We start from the raw sequence: 21,232 nt of genomic DNA, 5'->3' as shown, positions 1-21,232 counted from the left end.
GATATGGCACTCTAGCTCTGCTCGCTTGGTAAACAGACAGTAGGTGTTATCGGTCTGGAGCAAAGTCGAGAACGATATATTGATTTACAGGTAGGCGTGGCAAACAATGTGCTGCTTGGTGCACAAACACAACACACGATAACATTGGGTTAGTATCATTTTAGTAGCACTCAGAAGCACTAATGGTAACTTGCTCTAATGAATGCTTTTCATAATGGTGAAAAAAGGTCAGGTTACCTCCACTTGAATCCCATGGGAGCTTGAACCCCTCCCAAAATAGAGAGGGTAACCAAACCTTTTTTACTTTAGAATCATGTGGAATAGCGCATAAATTGTTTATTAACAAAATATTTTTTATTTTTTTTATTACTGTACTTTTATTTTTAAAGCCACTCGTGCAGATACACATGTATCATAATGACAATCAACACCTCAACAGCTATTCACTACACACACACACACACACATATATATTGGAATATATCCAATATTTCAAAATAAAATAAAATAAACATAAGACAGTAGTATGGCAAAAACTGTAGAGTGAAAATTAACATAAAAATAACCCAAAATAAAACGAACGAACGGGAAAGTAAAGGTAAGACATAAAAAGTAGCCAAAAAACCCCTATATGATTTAGCACTTTAAATCCAATTAATAAAACCGATATAAAATTTAAATTAATGCCAATTACATAATAATTTAGCGGTACCCCCCCTCGTAAGGTACCAGTTCCGAAAGACGTGAAATATCACCAAAAAAGGCTTAAAGGAACTACTAAAAGAAAACAAAATCAAAATAATAGACTGACCATTATGCCCATATCGATAGAGGACCATGAGGCCAATAATCGCTTCAGATTCCATGACCATTATTCCGAAAGAATAATGTTCCGAAAGACATGAAATATCACCAAAAAAGGGTTAAAGGAACTACTAAAAGAAAACAAAATCAAAATAATAGACTTGACCATTATTCCATGACCATTATTAGCCTCGTGGTCATATAATAGACTTGACCATTATTCCATGACCATTATTGGCCTCGTGGTCCTCTGTTGATATGGGGCATAATGGTCAGTCTATTATTTTGATTTTGTTTTCTTTTAGTAGTTCCTTTAGCCCTTTTTTGGTGATATTTCACATTTTTCGGAACTGGTACCTTACGAGGGGGGGGGGGGTACCACTAAATTATTATGTAATTGGCATTATTTTAAATTTTATATCGGTTTTATTAATTGGATTTAAAGTGCTAAATTATATAGGGGTTTTTCGGCTACTGTTTAGGTCATACCTTTACTTTCTCGTTCCCGTTCGTTCGTTCGTTCATTTTATTTTGGGTTAATTTTCGCTCTACAGTTTTTGCCATACTACTGGCTTATGTTTATTTTATTTTATTTTATTTTGAAATATTGGATATATCTTGGCTTCATGTGGAGGATGTGCATGTTGCTGCCTCTAATGAAAGCTTAATATTTATTTATTTATTTTATTATAATTTAACTTTTGTCATTATTTAAATATATTGGAATATATATATTGGAATTGTGTAAAGACATTTAGGTTTAAATATTAAATGGTGCAAGTATTGTGAATATTGGCTACAGCGTTAATGCTATTGTCTGTAGACAATTAGACATTACACGTGCATGGGTTGTATATGTACTTAACTTGTTTATACATTTTTGTTTTTAAATTGTACTACTTGGGAGCATCAGGTAGTGGTAGTAGTGGCATGCAAGAAAACAAGTGTATGAGTTTATGCAGCATCAGCCAAAAAAAAAAAACACACCATTCCCTCCAAATGCCTGTCCAGTTCCTCCTTAAATTTATTTAACCTATCAACTTCCACAACAACAGATGGAAGTTTGTTCCAACAATTAACCACCCGCTGGCTAAAGGCAAATTTCCGCACATTTATTCTACATCTATCTTTTCTTAATTTAAATTTATGCCCCCTTAGGTTCGTAATCTGAACAAGTGGAAGGATCCCAACAGAATTCAGCGTGCTCAACCCATTCAAGGCCTTATACACCCCAATCAGATCACCACGCAGTTGTGCCTAGTCTCCAGCCACTGCAATTTGCAGAACTTAAGCCTCTCTTGGTAAGAGGATCCCTTCATTCCCCTCACCAATCTTGCTGCCCTTCTCTGTACACGCTCAAGCAAATCTATATCCTTCCTAAAATAAGGCCTCCAGACCTGTACGCAGTACTCAAGGCACGGCCTGACCATTGCCTTATACAGAGGGACAATAACCTCCTTCTCCCTGCTAGCAAAATTCCTATATATCATTGACAAAACCCCATGACCTGCCCTGGCAGCCTGTCCGCATTGCTCAGAAAACTTCATACCTGACTGCACAATTACTTCCAGGTCTTTTTCATTTTCTACCACCTTAAGTGTAGTACTACCCAGTTGGTACGTTTCTCTGGGGTTACTTCTACCCATATACAGTACTTTGCATTTGTCAAGATTAAACTTCAGTTGCCACTTTTCAGCCCATCTGCCCAAATTTTCTAGATCCTGTTACAGTAGCACACTGTCTTTACTGTTGTTAACAACCCTGCCAATCTTTGTATCATCTGCAAACTTCGACACTAAGCCTGATATACCTTCATCAATATCATTGATAAATATATAAAATAACAGAGGACCCAACACCGAACCCTGTGGGACTCCACTAATAACATTAGTCCACGAAGAGCAGATTGTAGCAACTCCAACCAACCTGCCAGTTATATTTAAACCTAGCCCAGGTATGGATAGAATTACATATAAAATATAAAATACATATAAAAAACAACAAAATTAATGAAATTTTAAAGAAAGCTAGAGAAGTTGGCAAAAGTTTGTGAAAATTAATGAAAATTAACATTCTTCCTCATAATCAAGTATATATATATATATATATACAATCTTTCTTTCCTTATATTATTTCCTAACCTAACGTTAAGGTTGGGTCACTAAATATAAGGAAACCGTTTCTATTATTTCCTAATCTACCATTTAAGGTCAGGTTACGAAATATAACGAAAAATAAAGAAACCTTTTCCTTTTTTCATAACCAAACCTAAATCAACAGTATGAGAAAAAACATAATGAAGAACATAAAATGAACAGAACGAAACTTTTATTAATTTAGTTCTCATCGGAAAATCAACCAACATTTTATTTTCCTTACAAATTTCTTCCATATTTAAAAGATTCATCACTACTATTACCTGTTTACCATTCATTACAAAACTATTATGCACTGTTCTTTACTCATAAATACACATTATAATGCCAACCAATGACTACACAGTAGCTTGTCCTCTATCGCACCCATCACCAATCTTTTCATCTTTTGCCACGCCTACCTGTCAATCAATATATCCTTCTCGATTTCGGCTCTAGACCAATAACACCTACCGCCTTTTACCAAGCAAGCAGCACTAGAGTCGGGAAACTAATTTTCCGTGTAAGTTATCCGACATTTCTCGTCGTTCTCATGTTAGCTTTCTTTACCTTAGCCCAGGACTATAATAGATATTTTCCAATACGAAGAGCAGCAAATGAATAACTCACTTACCTTGGATTTATGCAACTTCCATGGATATAGCATGTATAAAAAAGTAATTATTCAATAAAAGTACTGTAAATATACATACTGTATATCTGATTTGTGCACTTATAAGTAATAAAATAAGAATAAGAATATTCCAATCATGCTACTTGCATAACTTTGATCTATATGTTTTCCGTCATGTTTAACAGCAAATAAAACTTGCAACTATTGGCTATGGCATAAGTGCTACCCTTGTACACCTTGACTGATGCTGGATGTCGTTACAGAAATGTAAACAAGAGAACAGATGATATAGTTGCGATGTTAATTATTTATGTAAGTCTACAAAAAATCTTTTTGATATGACTGTACCATCTCAAATCACCAAAACTTATATACTAATATTAAAGTTAAAAAAGAACACAAAAAAAATGTTATATTAAATTAAGTTAAATTATATATAGTTATATAAAATAAAAAAGAAAATTTTAATTTTTTTTTCTTTTGGCATACCATGATTTTACTTTAATTCTGGCACTAATTTCTAAAATTAGATTTGTCTAGACTTGCTAATAACAAAAATGGTCAATCATCATGCATCACAGTTCTATTTTATGCATTAAAATATTTCATTAAAATGAAAATTATTTCATTAAAAATTATATCCTGTGTATGATTTTTAATTTAATCTTAGCTGTTGTTATTTTTTGGTTTTTAGGAGCATTAGCAGCTAAGGCCATGTTGTTCCGGGAAATGCTGTGGTCATTCCCTGACCTTTCCGCATCCTCTGTATTTGGTGGTGACGGGTTCGAACCCCAGTCTAATCAAGAAGCGTGTGCTACGCACTGCTGCTCCTTCCCACCTGGCTACGGAGGCGCCTTTAATCTTAGCACCTAAGTTTTAGATGTGCCAATAAAATCCAAAACAACCAACCTAAGTTTTGGTTGTGATAGTGACTACATCTATAACACATTATCCAGGGCTCCATCTATGGGATTATTTTTGTAGAGCAGTGTAGGTTTTCAAGGATACACAACCTCTTAAGCAAGAAAAACATTTCCTTATTAGCTGTAAGCATATGTCCACACTAGCAGTATTTTTAAAAATAATTTGCATTTAATTTTCTTTAGATGTATTGATCTTGTAGTCTTATACTTGAATAATCTACTGTATTGAAAGGGAAAAGACATAGAACAGTCTCTGCTTGTATAATTGTGGATATATGCTACCCTCCAAAATGAATCCAGAAACTCACTGGTTTCACGATGATGTATTGATCATTGATGAAGTGTTATAGCTTTAATAAGTGTTTAGTAGCCTTTGGCTACTAAAACACTTCATCCTCGGAAGAAGGTCTAACGAATGACATATTGCAGCAAATATAATCCTCCATTCCTTCTGCAGAACAGTAACCAGTCATGTACCTGATGTGGAATGTGTTGATCTGGCCCTCATCCAACATTCCCACAGGGTTCAAATCAGAACTGTACACCAGACATTCCAACTTTTGTATATTCAAGTCTGTAAACCATTCTTGAATGGTAATGACAATATGGCATAGGGCATCATCCTGTTTGAAATAAATATGGGAGTATACCAAAGAAGTGTCACGCCACAGGCGGTATGAATTTGTCTAAAATGTTAAGACAGGTGTCAGTGCTCACGGTTCCCTATACGGTAACCTAGGCGATACCACAAGAAACGGTTCCACACCATAATCCCACCTCTCCCAAACTCCATAGTTGTCACAAATGAAACAGATGTTCTTTGGATATCTTCCACAACAATCCATCTGAATTGGCTCATTGCTCCAGAGAACAAATTTCCACTGCTCTATGGCCAAATTACGGTTTTCATTGCAACGTAAAAGGTAAGACCACTGACTATAATTGATGATGTTTGGCTTAATGTTCCACCACTCTCCTGTGAAAACGTATGCTATGGTGTGACATACATACTATGTTTGCAAAGACTTCAATCCCTGTTGATACCTTAAACTCCTGGTTGATGTTTTGCAGAGATATCTGGAATGATTGTCATACTACGTTCTGAGTATCCTATGGTCATATGGAGTGAGCTTCCATGATCTTCCTGTGTGTAGGGCTCCATCACACTTCCAGTTTATGATAAATGACCACTGGTCAACTTGAAATAGTATAGGCTGTTAGCAATTGCACAAACTGACAATCCATAAATTTGACATCAATAATCAATCTCTCAAAATTGGTCACCTCATCTGTACATACCACAATGACGACAGTCAATTTGTGCTTAAGGTCTTCCTTAAGAACCACTAGGTCATTTGTGTATCTTGAAAGGTCCAAAGAACTATGAAAACAGGGGTGGCCACATACTTTTTTTGAGGGTAGTGTACCTTAAATGGGAAAAAAATGGCACACTGAAAGTCACTGCTTATCTGGATTGATAAAATTGCATAATGCAACTAATACCATTCTGAAGTAGTCGTTGCAATCTTAGTGTCTCTGCACATAACCTAAAACATGAAGGCATCAGGAAAGCATGAAAAAGGTTAATATGTAAGGTGAGGTGACAACAAGATGAGAGGAGAATCATATATACAGATGATTTTATAAAAGGGTTTGCTTACTTCCTTTGCTGCCTCCTTTAATAACTCAATTGATTCCATCCACCCCAGAGTGCCTTTCTTATGATTAACTTTAACAATTTCTCCTCAACTTTCCTCTCGGTTATTATAAAATCATTTAGCTCATTAGTGTGATAAACTTCTGGACTCCATTTCCCTACAGAATTCCTCATGAGTGAATGTAGATGCAAAATACTCATTCAGTTTGCCAGTTACCTGAGCAGAATCATCAACAGCTGAACCATTAATATCAAGTGGACCAAACTGATTCATTCCCTTCCTTCTAGAATATACATAAGTAAAGAAGTCTCTGCTGTTTTTCTTTGCATTTTTTGCCAAAGATTACTTGTAACCTGCCTTCACTTACCTAACCTCATTTTCGACTTTATTACAGACTAGCTTATATCTACCTTCTGTGCCACCTGATAATTTATATGCATCCCATGAATTTTTCTTCCCTGCAACGAGTCTCATTAATTCATCTAACATCCATTTAGGCCTAAACCTCGAACAGTATTCCTTAGTTGGCATGAAAACCTAGTAGCTTCCAAGATTAATTCCTTGAATGTTTCCCATTTAGAATTTACTGTTGGTAACATCATCAGTTGGTCCCGCCATATAGAATTTAAAACCTATCTGAAACCACAACAGTCATCTTTATGAAAGCAAAAACCCTTCCCTTTATCCTGATGGTAGTTATATCTTTAAGTAAATCCTATATCAATACACTGTCTTCCTTCTCCTCTGCTCCTCTCTCATCACTGCCACCTAGTGGTTCCTTTATCTGCAGATTCTTAATGCATGAATAATCACTGCTAATTATTATTATTATTATTAGCTACATGGTGCAAGGAAGCCTGAGGCTTATGCTGCACCAGCCAAAAAAAAAATTCCCTCAGTAACCCTGAGTTAGAGAGAGAAAATCAAAAGTAGAAGGGAATCACCAAGAAAGAGAAGAATGATGATATCCAGCTGAGGACAATGGGTGTGCCAAGCCCATACTCACCAGATGTGAGCCCCTAGGGTTATAATCAGATCAAGAGTATTACTCCCTCTGGTTGCCTCTCAAACATGATGCTGTAAAAAACAGTCATCCGATAAATCCACGGAAGTCTTACTAGCATGCAAGTGACCAACCCACAAGCTCCAGTGAATATCTGGAAAGAAAAAAATGCCCAATTATAAGACATTCTGATTTACTGACCCACTCTCTCTCTGTATAGCTGGTCATTGTACTCATCAGAGTCATTAGGCCTAAAACACACTCCTACTCTCATTTTTGCTTTTCCAGTGCTTATATCACACCAAACTGACTTAACATTGCACTGGCCACCCATGTCAACTGGATGCACTTCCTAAGATTTTATGTTTCCTAACAACATAACCCCTCCTGTCTGTCCTTTCTATACATGTCAGGCCCATTTTACACTCCTCCACGTGGGCACCTGTACCTGGTGAAGGGACCTCCCAGTGATGCTGCTGGGGTTCCAGATTAGCATCACTGGGATCTAATGCCCATACCTTGGTTCCAGGATTACATCTTTGGAATCTGGCGTGTGGAATTCGGAAAGGGGGATCCTGGTGGTTGAGGGGCCCAGCCTTAATACACAACTTTGGCCCCTGCTTCGACAAGATGGGTGGTCCCGGACCGGCCCGACTGGGATCAATCGGCAGGTAGTTCTTACTGCTAGGGTAAGAACTACCCTAGCAGTAAGGTAGTTCAACTGCATTCCAATAAGTCTCCCTCCCTTTGGTCCTGGGACGGGATCAAGGCTTATTGTAAATGTGGGTATGGTGCTCCTAAGCTAACTTGGCGTCCCATTCGTGTACACAGTACCTGCTAGTTCACGAGTGGGCGTCCCCTCGTAGGGCTCCGTGGTGGGTGAGGTACTTAGGGAATCAGAAATTTTTATTTTACTCCTATGAGTATTATAAATTCAAATTCTTCTGGGGCCACAACAAGGCCCCTACCTAATCAAGATGATGACGTAGAAAACACCTCTGCAAAAAGAGCCAGGACTGAGGATACAGTGACACCACTTTTCACTCATTCTCTATTCCACCGGAGAGCAGTCAATTAGAAAGATGTCACCCTTCTTTATCCAGAAAGGATCAGAAGGTTTGGCAGGTTCATCAAAATCTGTTAAACGACTGCATTCTGGCAACCTTTTGGTTGAAGCTCCCAGCACAAAACAAGCTGTAAAAATCTTGAACTCTACATCCATAGGGGAAATACCTATCACCGTACCCCCCCCCACAAAACTCTGAATTCTTCATGAGGTGTTATATCAGAGTGGGACCTTCTTCATGTTTCTGAAGAAGAGATCTGCTCTGAATTAAAAGACCAAGGAGTGACAGCTGTCAAGAGAATATCGATACGGAAGGATGGGAATCTCGTCCCTACCCGAGTTCTTATCCTCACGTTTAACATTCCATGGCCTCCAAGTTCCATCAAGGTAGGCTATCTAAACTGCCCAGTGAGGATTTATATCCCAAACCCACTGTGGTGTTTTAGATGCCAAAAATACGGCCACTCACAAACATCCTGTCGTGGTAACTCTGCCTGCGCTCGATGTGGTGTTAAAGACCACGAGAGCAAGGAATGTTCAGCTCCAAAACTGATCTGTGTCAATTGCCAAGGAGAGCACCCCATCTACTCTAGAGTATGCCAGCGGTGGAAGGATGAAAAAGAAATCCAAAAACTGAAAACAGAGCTGAATATCTCCTACCCAGAGGCCAGAAAACGTATCCAACCAATAAATAGCGGGAAACCTTCATATACCCAGAAATTTTCTGCTAAGTGCACTATCGGGACACAAACTGAGATGACTATACCACCAAGAGAGTCATTCCCTCCGATTGCACGCTATTTATTGAGTTCACAAAAGACCACCAAAAAAACATAATCAGCTGCCACTCCTATATCCGTACCTCCTAGTGCTCCACCACTACCAAAACCAAGTGGTAAAGAAAAGCCAAAAAGTTCAGAAGAGTCACCCGTGATACCAGAAACAATGGATGTAGAGAATATGGAGGTACCAGATGAATCAGTCTTGGAACTCTTTGCGGAAGAAGAAATGGACACGGGACAGCGTCCATTCTTCCCCAAAAAAGATAAATCCAAGACTGACAAAAGTAAGCCCTCAGCACCTCGGAAGCCGCCTGATGGACCCACCAAGCCAAAATAATGGCTAAATTCCTACAATGGAATTGTCGTGGATTCCGGCAAAATACTGATGACATCAAGGCCCTCCTGCAAAAGCACGAGCCAGTTTGCTTTTGCTTGCAGGAGACATCTAAAGGCAAATGATGATCCCACCATGCATAACATCACAATTTTTCGTAAGGATAGAATTGTGGATGGTCCTGCTCATGGAGGAGTGGCTATCCTTATGGGCAACCAGACCCCAGTTCGGCGCTTGCTAGTTACAACCAGCATAGAGGCTGTTGCAATTCGCCTTACAGTGGGATTTTTATTAACCGTCTGCTCTGTTTATTTGCCACCTGGGACTGACATCTCCCAGGAAGACCTTGATCTTGTATCGCAGTTGCCTCCCCCTTTCTTACTTCTCGGGGATTTTAATGGACATAACACCCTGTGGGGTTGTGCTAGCATCAATAGAAGGGGACGAGTCATAGAGTGTATGCTAAATGACAATGACCTTTCCCTCCTAAATATTGGAACAAACACCTTCTTCCACATGCCTACCCGTAACGTTTGCTGCCATTGATCTCTCTATCTACTCCCCTTCTCTACTCCCTTCACTCACTTGGGAAGTGGAGGAGAACCCATACGGAAGTCACTTCCCTGTGATAACCTCGTTACACAGTGGGAGACCGTGTCTTCCTTTCAGGTTACTATGGTGGAAGACTGATCAGGCTGACTGGACTGCCTTCCAACATCAGGCAAATTTTGACAACAGTATCATCAGTCAGGAGCCTATCAATGATGCAGTAATGTACATCACAGAAAATATCATCCAAGCAGCTGCGAACGCCATCCCAAAAACATCTGCCCGGTTTCCACCATTTCCCAAACCATGGTGGAATTCACAATGCACAGCAGCACAAAAGGCTCAAAACAAAGCGTGGGGGATATTCCGCCGATATCCTACCACAACCAACCTTATAGCCTTTAAACGCGCACAAGCCAAAGCATGCTACATCCGCCATCAGAGTCAAAAGGAATCGTGGATCCGTTTTACTTCATCAATTACTCAGTCCACTAGTACTAAGTTGGTCTGGGATAAAATCCAGAAAATAAAGGGAAAATATACATCCCACACTTCTTCAGTCCTAGATTATAATGGATGCACTATTGCAGATCCAACTGCAATAGCAAATTCTCTTAGGGAAACATTCTCTAACATCTCTGCAACATCTTCGTATTCCCCAGAGTTCCTGGTTTTGAAACAAAATCAAAAGACAGGCACTTAATTTTAAGTCTAAGAGCATTTATCCCTACAACAGATCATTCACTATAGAGGAACTGAAAAGAACTCTCATTCTCTCCAAAGCAAGTGCTGTTGGACCAGATGGCATCCATTATGAAATGATTAAGCATCTTTCCCCAAAATCTTTGGATCATCTGCTCCTTCTATATAACAGAATCTTTACTGAAGGGCAGTTTCTGGATTCCTGGTGCAAGGATCCAAAACTCACTACTAATTATCGTCCTATTGCTCTGACTAGCTGTCTGTGCAAAATCCTGGAGAGAATGGTTAATTTTGGTTTAATATGGTATTTAGAATCAAACGACCTTCTCTCCAACATCCAGTGCAGCTTCCGAAGGAACCGGTCTACTTTGGACCATCTTATTAGACTGGAAACATCATCCGGGATGCTTTCCTAAAACATGAACATTTGGTGTCTATGTTCTTTGACATGGAGAAAGCGTATGACACAACTTGGAGATTTGGCATCTTAAAAGATTTGCATAGCCATGGTCTTGGAGAGCATCTCCCCATTTTTATTAAAAACTTTTTAGCCAATCGATCTTTCCAAGTTCGTGTGGTATCCTCACTCTCTTGTTCCTTTAGCCAAGAGGAGGGAGTACCACAAGGATCAGTTTTAAGTGTCACGCTTTTCGCCATCAAAGTAAATTCCATCACAGAACAACTTCCTCCAAATGTAACAAGTGCCCTCTATGTTGATGACTTTAGCATATTTTGTCAGTCATGCAACATGAGGGTTATTGAAAGACAACTGCAAAAAGCCATTGATCGCCTAAATTCGTGGGCAATGTCTAATGGATTCAGGTTCTTGCCGCAGAAGACCATTTGCGTACACTTTTGTTGTAAGGGTAATCTTCATCCTGAACCTGAATTAAAGCTCTGACAAAATGCTATTCCAGCAGCGGCGGACACAAAATTCTTGGGACTCGTATTTGATAAAAAGCTGACCTTTCTGGATCACATCCGTCAACTCCGCACGAAGTGCAAAAGAGATCTGATATTCTGCGCTCTCTCTCTCTCTTCTACATCTTTGGGTATGGATCGATGCACCCTACTACGCATTTACCGTGCGCTTGTACGATGCAGACTACTAGATTTCGGGTCCCTGGTATACAATTCGGCCAGAGATAGTGTACTTCGTTGGCTGGATCCTGTCCATCATCAGGCTCTCCATATCGCTATTGGAGCATATCGAACATCTCCTGTCCAGAGTTTATACTTCGAAGCAAACAAACCACCGTTATCACTTCGATAAACAGTTGTCTCTAAAGTACACTTTAAAACTGAAATCCCTGCCAGACCATCCTATATGGCCATTAGTTTTTGAGCACACGATGGGGAAATTTGTACAACACCCGTAAGACTGCCAATCGTCCTTTTGGTATTCGTCTCCAAGAGCTACTCAAAGAACTTAATATCAAGGTAGACAAGGTTGCCCAAACACCAAAGCAACCCTTCCACCCTGGCATACTCATGTTCCAGCATGTGACTTGTCCCTTAGAAATTGGGGAAAGTTGGACATTCCATCATCTGTCTACCTGCAGCTTTATTCAGCACATCGAGCTGAACATTCTGACTTCGCGCCAGTTTACACAGACGGCTCAAAGTCGGAATCATATGTGGGATCTGCTGCTGTCTTTCCGGACACCACCATATCACAGCAGATTCTCCCCGAATGCAGCATATTTACTGCAGAGCCGCACACTATAGAGTTAGCCTTGGATCACATTAGTAAATGCCAATACCAACGGTTCATTTTATATTCCGACTCTCTCAGCGTGTTACAGGCTTTAATAACTGTGAGATATAATTCTCATCCAGTTCTGTCTTGCATTCAGCAGAAGATTCACTTTTTCCATGAACGTGAATATGATATCCGCTTCTGCTGGATTCCCAGCCACATTGGGATTAGGGGAAATGATTTGGTTGACACTGCAGCCAAATCAGCAATTCCCAGTAATAATCGCTGCCTGTCAGTCCCCTATGCAGACTACAGGCAAATAGACTACACCAAAAGATACACTCCCAATGGCAGGATTTGTGGAATAGACATACGAATAAATTATATCGTATAAAGCCTGTAATTGAACCGTGGCAGTCTAGTCTGTGCGGGAATCGTAAGGAGGAAGTTGTTCTTGCCCGGACTCGCATAGGACATAGTCATTTGACACATTCGTATTTACTGAGGGCTAATGATCCTCCTATGTGTGAGTCCTGTGGCACAATTTTATCAATTAGACACTTTAATTAACTGTCCAGATTTTAGCAATATCCGTTTTACCACTTTTAATCATCTGACTGAGCCGTATACACTCAGTCAGATTTTATCCGACAATGACAATGTGTCTGCTGTTTTTAGCTATTTTAAATCAATAAAGGTTTTTACTTGTATTTAAAATTGACATGTATTGTTATACCTTTAATATTTTATATCTTGACATGGTGACCAAGTAATTAGGTCAGTGAAATTAAAATTTTTATATATCACCTGGTTTTGGCGCATTATAGCCTTAGTTGCTAATGCGCAATAAAACCCAACAACCAACCAAATCATTTTACAGAGAGTCAGTATTTCATCGCAGTAACACTAGGTGGAAATGGGCATTAATCTGGGAGTCACCATATACAGGGTAAGCATACATACATGTCCTTTCTGTACACACTGTACTCCCCAAAAATCAATCTGCATTCCTTATATCTGTGTGACACCACGTCTCTGACATCCAAACAATATCTGCCTTTGGTGTTTGACTAGCGCTTCTAGACTAGTATATATGCACCTGTTCTTACTCTTAGTTATCCGAACAGATCCCATGTATTTACTTGTTCCATGATGACTCCCAGCTGTTCTAGAAATCCCCAGCACCTTACTTTCGAGGCTGCTGCTCATTCCAATAGAAGCAGTGCAAGAATCATCTTCACTTCTGCCTGCGGCTATTATTAATTGGGTGGATTGGAAAACTGCCTGCGGCAGTTTTCCAATCCACCCAACATCAACATTACCTCCAATCCACCCATCACTGCCACCTAACACTGCATCAGCAAATATTCTTGCACCCTTTCTATTTAAGTATATTCCATCCCTGTAAAACCAGTCTCTCCTGTTAACAAGCACAAACCATGCTGAGAAAAATTCTACCTCATGGGCCTTGCACAATCTCTCCACGGCCGAATTGACTGATAAGGCACTCAACATGTACTCCCTCTCATCGTGTCTGGGCAAAATTTCAGACACTTTCAAATTCAATCCTAACTCATGAATTCTTCCAACACTGCCCTGTACTTGGTAAGTAAACAAGTCCTGATCTACTCTCAATATCATTAGTGCCAACATGTACAACAATATCATCTTCTGTGCCCTTAAAAGATGATATCTGCTCTACAATGTCGTCTACTTTTGTCCCAGCAGACATTGTCCTATTCCACCTATCCTTCTTGAACAATATATTTCCCATTTCCCTGACAACAGAGTCATCGACAATAATATAACTACCTTCTGTAGGACCAGCACATTCTGATGCCTGATACACAAATGTGAGCACTGATGCTGAGTTGGGCAGCTGAGAGCTTGATGGATCCCCATTTTATCCTTCAAAGGCATCCACCCTACTCTTGTAGCTCTCATAAACGTGCATCATACCGAGTTGTTGCCTAATTTCTTCAACTTTCTGCACCAAACAGGCAAAAAAATATCCCCTTTTCTGTATCTGTTCTGTTAGGTCTGCAAACATTGCACAAGTTTCAACATTTTGTTGGACCATGTTTCGTAGGAGAATTTCAACTCAGCTTTCAGCTCTCCCCCCAAGCCACAGCACTCCCAGTACTTTGTGCCCATTGCTCTGATGCTCTAGTCTGGGAATGATTTCCATTTAAATACAAGTTAATATACATAATATATAAGCAGAAATAAGTGCACAGGTATAATTTTGAAATTTTGCACATTTAAGAATTTTTTATTAACTGTAAAATGGAAGGGCCTAATAGGTTCACATTTATACTTCATATTTCTAGTCAAATTTTTATTTTGAGCAGAACTAATAAAAGTTTTCTTTCATTGAAAATGACATACATAACAAAGCACAAGATTTTAAATTTAAAACTGCCAATTAAAAAATAAGAAGTGACAAATAATAATTAATGTAATCCATTCACAAAAGGTCCCACATTGGCATATTGCAAGCAGGATTTTAAAAACCAGAAATAAAAAAACAAATTTAGGAACCTGTCAGGTCCCATGTGCCCTTTTTTTGCCATTGTTGTGAACATGTCTACTGCTGGGTTAAGATGCCAAAGTATAATGGTTTGGGAAGCTATCAGGTATGACATAAAAACAACTCTCATTTTTGGAGTGCAATATGATGGTCTATTCTTACATAGAAAATGTCAAACTCAATGGTCATCCTGTTTTTGGCTAATATGGATAATGCAATTTGCCAACAAGATAGTGCCCATCCACATATTGCCAACATTATCTGATTAGCATAGGCATATGATGCAAGAAAGCAAGCTTATATAGCATCAGCCAAAAAAAAAAAAAAACCTTCCCATTTCACCCATAAATGTCCTAAAATGGTTTGCAAAATCACCAGATTTGTCTTCAATGAAATATGTCTGGAATAGAAATCTATACCTACACTTTTAATCCCTCAACTAAGAACTCAAAAAAGAAGAACAAGGCCTGGAACAGCATACTACAGGATGGCATGCAACACCTTTTTGAGTGAATGCATGCTAAAGTCAGCACATGGAGGGGTGTCACCCATTATTAATTCAACAATTGTAAACATTTTCATTGATATCTCAAATAAAGCTTATTGTAAACATTTGGAAACAATCACTTATGCCTATAATCCCTCTTAACATTATCACTAACTTTTGTCAAAATCAGATCACTCTCCTAGTGTTCCAATTTCCATCAGTGTATTAATATGTTTTGTCAAATAAATAAATGATGTTAACTGAGACAAGAAATCATTTTATATAATAATTACATATAAAACAGAGTGCCTTACTCCTGTAGCTGCAACCATCTATGAGGGACACATTTGTTTACATTACACCGAAATCAAAAATAGCAATACAAAGTGGAAGTCAAAAATAATAAACGAATGGTGGTGACTAACCTATCAGCATGTTTAACCTAATTACTCAGCATAAACAAACATTACGGTCATAATCTTTGATTATGCAGAATATTTACAGAGAATTTATGCAGAGTAGCTTCCAAAACTACTAAGACTGTGTGTGTGTGTGTGTGTGTGTGTGTGTGTGTGTGTGTGTGTGTGTGTGTGTGTGTGTGTGTGTGTGTGTGTGTGTGTGTGTGTGTGTGTGTGTGTGTTTCAAAAGGTAGAGGAGAACAACAGCCAGTAATCTTCAACTGGCTTTTGAAGAGCCGACTGGTCCCCTTTAAAAATATCTATTGTACATCGATTAATGTACAATAGATATTTTTAAAGGCATCATTAAAACCAGGTGTCACATTGCCAGTATAAATTAAACCATGCTTCACAAGGCTATTCAGAATAAAAAAGTTCATTCTTAGCCTTTTTAATTATAGGAATAATTCACTATATAAAATATACCAGAACAATAATACCTCCATGTACTGCAGGATGAAGTGTCTTCACCCTCCCTCCCAACATTTCAGGGGCTCCTGTTAATTCAGAAACATCCCTGAAAGAAAATAACATAAACCATATTAATTAAAAAAAAAAAAAAAAAAAAAAAGAGGAAAAAATTCCTAGCATAAATTTGTATCTTAAAGCTGTGGAAACAATACATATGCAATATACTACCAAAACATTTTTAGGCTCCTTTTTTTTGTAGCAACACAGAACAATGTCTACAGAAAGCTAGCGAATTCAAATATTCAGAAAAACGCATGTTTCAGTTTGTCTGCTGCCTCATGACAATACACTTTGTTTGTTAACAATCCCTCTTTTCTGTTGAAGTGCAAAGACTCTGACATTCATAAGACTGTTTAAAAGAGTATAAAATTCCTTTAAATAAAATATTTAATTTGCTTACCTGCATCAATGTGTATATTCTGATATCTCTGCCTTATATAAGTAATACTAAGCATCCACACTCTGCTTTTATCTAACAGGATGTCATTTGCATAAGCAGCATGTCTTGAAGTAAATGACAACTTTTACATATGCAGCAAGTGCCGTTATTCCCCTGGTGGTGGAAATTTATACTATTTTTTTTCTTCTACAAATCCCTTCCCCATACCCTAAATGACATACCCACCAATTTTCACAGCACTAACTCCAATCATTCTGACACTAGGGTCTCCTCAATAGGGAAACTTATTTTATAACCACCCGGTACATACTAACTGATATTTCTGTTCACTGACTTTTTTTTTTTTTTTTGGGTTGTAAAATTTAAAACAGTAAAAAAGATGAGCAATCAATAACAAAGAACACAGCATGCACAAATTGCAACTAACACGATATGCACAAGTGAGATACGAAGTAACAAGTTTACAAAGCTTAAAAAATTGGAATGAAGAGAAGAGTCTGAAAATTTATTTGTGTGTTTTTATATGATTGAAGATTTCATGGAAGGGGAAACACGTTTCACCATAATAACATAAAAACCCACAGAATTCAGCTATCGGTATTATTACAAATGCAATAAGATCGAGTTTACTACCCATTTATAATAGATTGCACTAACGGAAAAGCCCAACAAACCGAAAAGTGCAAATTGTTTTTATTGTTTTATGGTAGTGGCCTCCAAAATGTGCTTTAGAAAAATATCACAAAGGCATTCACAAAATTGATTCTTATAACCGAACCGAACATTTGATTCTTATAAGTGAACATTTAATTCTAATAAACATGTGATTCTAATAAACGATGATTATTTAGGGTGATTATTAAACGATGATTATTAATAAATAACAAAAGTGTGGTGCATTTTAATAATTTAAATTGGTTTTTTGAAATTTGATTCTACTAACCAGAGATCATGTTAACTAGCCCTTACTTATTTCAGTTTACAATGGGCATACGAATGTCTCTGACTGGATCACGTGGTCCTTCCTCTCAGACAACAGCAGCTTTGTAAACGTGTTGGCCACATGTTTTGTTTTTGCGTCCTTTAGTTGAAGTGAGTTTTGTGTTGTGCTTATTTGACATAAATTTATTGTATGTATTGAATTTGTGTATGTACATTGTGTAAACTGATAAATCACCTTTTAGAGAGATAAACAGATTAGTTATATAGCGAAATTTGACTTCCAAGGTCTTGAAACAAATTACCAAAAAACAATTTGTTTTGGGTTCACATTATGATATTTTCACGATAATACTCTGGAACGGATTAATATCATAAAGCGGGGGTCCACTGTGAGTGTGTGTGATTACCTATATGTTCAACTTGTTGTGGAATGTTTCCAATTAATGGTGTTTGACTATAGATATTAGTGTGCTTACGGATCAGGTGAGTCCATAAAGGCTACCTTAATTCTGTAGGGCCTATAAATATATTATATTTATGTAGCTTATTACCTAATGGTAAGAAATTTTCATTACAATTGCCTGATGAATTTGTAGTGAAGTTGAATTTCACTACAATAAAGCTCACCCACTGGGAAAGCAATATAGCCAAACACGTGCATGGAAACACCATAAGAAATAAAACAAACAGGTTGTTAAAAATATGCAACAATATAAATAGCACAAAAGAAGCCATTCAAAAACTCATAAAAACACTCATGATAAATAAAATACCCACCCATCACAGCAGGCATCATATAAAAACAGCCATACATGCTAACCTAATAACAAACCACCCCAATGTCAACCCACATACATTCATTGAAAATACTCTAAAAATACCAAAGCAATAAATTATTTTATTCCCATGTTTTAAACAGGTTTAATGCACTCAGACGAGGCTCATCGTCTGACTGCACTACAACCCGATACCAAAAAATACCCTCCAGACAAAAAATAAAAATACCGACATAATATCATCTAGTAAGAGGCTGTAAATATGTAAATAGCCAAACTTTTGGACACATACATGCCCTATGCCTTAGAAAAGCTATACCAGCACAGTCCGAGGTATGGCATAGCAAATGTAAATACATTTATGTAATACATGTATAAATGCCAATGTTAACATATTTCATATAGAATTAACAGCATAACAACCACCCAACCACTTACAAATCCCCCCCCCATCACAAGCATTAGCATAGGATAACGGGGCCCGAAGCTAATACACCATCACGCCATTGATTACAGTAAGTGCGACTGTGCGACAAAACTTTGCTACATATAAAACAATTAGACGATGGGTAGTTCCCCCTTTCTAAACTACAACCTCTACTGGACTAGTAACGGTAAGTAAGAACCTTCCCACTTTTGGATACATACCCGTAGGACTTTGTGTCACCTATCCCAGTTTGCTGCATAGAACGCTCACAAGAACTAAAAATTTTAATACAAAAATAAATTTAAACATTATAATATAATTAATATAACTATACTTAAATTAAGGAATAGCAAATCTGGTATAGGGACAACAGAAATGGGTATGTATGAGGCATTCCATCAGATGGGCCATCGATCTGCTCAAAGCCGCCAACGAAGTAGGAGATTGATGACCACGTGATGGAATGTATAATATTAAATTGCATTGTAATTTAGAATTTAGCATATATATACGCATAATCATTAATTTTGATAAGATGTTAGCTGCAGGTAATGAAAATTCATCAGGCAATTGTAATGAAAATTCCTTACCATTAGGTAATAAGCTACATAAATATAATGTTTATAGGCCCTACAGAATTAAGGTAGCCTTTATGGACTCACCTGATCCGTAAGCACACTAATACCTATAGTCAAACACCATTAATCAGAAACATTCCACAAGTTGAACATATAGATAATTATATATACACACACACACACACACACACACACACACACACACACACACACACACACACACACACAGTGGACCCCCTCTTTATATTAATCCGTTACAGAGTATTATCATGAAAATATCATAATGTGAACCCAAAACAAATTGTTTTGGTAATTTGTTTCAAGACCTCGGAAGTCAAATTTCGCTATATAACTAATCTGTTTATCTCTCTAAAAGGTGATTTATCAGTTTACACAATGTACATACACAAATTCAATACATACAATAAATTTATGTCAAATAAGCACAACACAAAACTCACTTCAACTAAAGGACGCAAAAACAAAACATGTGGCCAACACGTTTACAAAGCTGCTGTTGTCTGAGAGGAAGGACCACGTGATCCAGTCAGAGACATTTGTACGCCCATCGTAAACTGAAATAAGTAAGGGCTAGTTAACATGATCACTGGTTAATAGAATCAAATTTCAAAAAACCAATTTAAATTATCAAAATGCACCACACTTTTGTTATTTATTAATAATCATCGTTTAATAATCACCCCAAATAATCATCGTTTATTAGAATCACATGTTTATTAGAATTAAATGTTCGGTTATAAGAATCAATTTTGTGAATGCCTTTGTGATATTTTTCTAAAGCACATTTTGGAGGCCACTACCATAAAACAATAAAAACAATTTGCACTTTTCGTTTTGTTGGGCTTTTCCGTTAGTGCAATCTATTATAAATGGGTAGTAAACTCGGTAGAATTAAATGTTCACATACATATATATTTATAACCAAACATTTAATTCTATATATTTATATATATATATATAATATATGTATTCAGTTGCCCAAATTATTCGCTGTATGATTCCTTTTGCCTCAAAGGTGGTACTTGCACATATGTCCATTCTGATATTCCCTGTCAGAGACTTGGTAATTTGGAATCTCCTCTTCTCAATCTTCCCTGGCTTAAAATCTCTCTACCTCATTGTGTCAAATTCATCTGTTGTCTCCACTAATCACTTGGAGCTCTTTGCAACTTGACTTTCTCCAGTCCAACTTTCCTAACAATGAGGTAATTTTCCTTAGTGATTTTAATGTTCACAACTCCAGCTGGCTTCCGTTTTCTCGTCTACTGACCCAGCTGGTCGAGATGCTGAGGCTTTTGCAATTACTAATGACCTTGCACAGATTGTTCATTTACCTACAACAACACCAGACAATCCTAACCGCAGCCAACATGCTTGATCTTTTTCTCACAAACAACCCTTCTAAGTACACGGTCGAAATGTCTCTTCTCCAATGGAGCCTTTATTTTATGGCTATTCCCAACCTCAAGTTGTTTGGCATTACAAGAATGTAAAATGGGATGACCTGCGAGATTTCTTTTCTTCTTTTCCTTGGTCGGATTACTGTTTCAAAACTTCTGATGTCATTTGCTCAGATCGTGTCAGTGACATTATTCTTGTAGGAATGGAATCCTTTATCCCACACTCCACTTTAAAATCTCGTCCTTTATCTAAACTTTGGTTTTCCAATAAATGTGCTAAAGCTGTTCAGGAGAAGAATGTTGCATATCGTAATTGGCTTATTTCCAATTCTTCAGTTTCATTTTCTTCCTACACAAAAGCTCACAAAATTTGTTGTGAGCAAACTAGATTAATCAGTCCAAACTAGATTTTGAACAGGCTAAGAGTAGAATACTTGCTTCTGGCCCTAATGG

At 37.7% G+C, this 21,232-nt stretch overlaps 1 protein-coding gene across 2 annotated transcripts in view; it reads right to left on the bottom strand.

Annotated features, from left to right (window-relative positions):
* The window catches only part of LOC150090813 (bifunctional purine biosynthesis protein ATIC), a 343,962-nt gene that overhangs the window by 289,792 nt on the left and 32,938 nt on the right, over positions 1 to 21,232 (bottom strand). For both annotated transcript variants that reach the window (XM_090372983.1, XM_090372991.1), the window contains one exon: positions 16,205 to 16,281. In XM_090372983.1, the coding sequence (XP_090229109.1) occupies positions 16,205 to 16,281 (77 nt within the window). The remainder of the gene's footprint in view (positions 1 to 16,204; positions 16,282 to 21,232) is intronic.

Source organism: Mastigoproctus giganteus, chromosome 1, assembly GCF_048544385.1.
Source record: "Mastigoproctus giganteus isolate SK-2022 chromosome 1, ASM4854438v1, whole genome shotgun sequence".
NCBI lineage: Eukaryota > Metazoa > Arthropoda > Arachnida > Uropygi > Thelyphonidae > Mastigoproctus > Mastigoproctus giganteus.
This window is presented reverse-complemented; position numbering and strand designations above follow the sequence as displayed.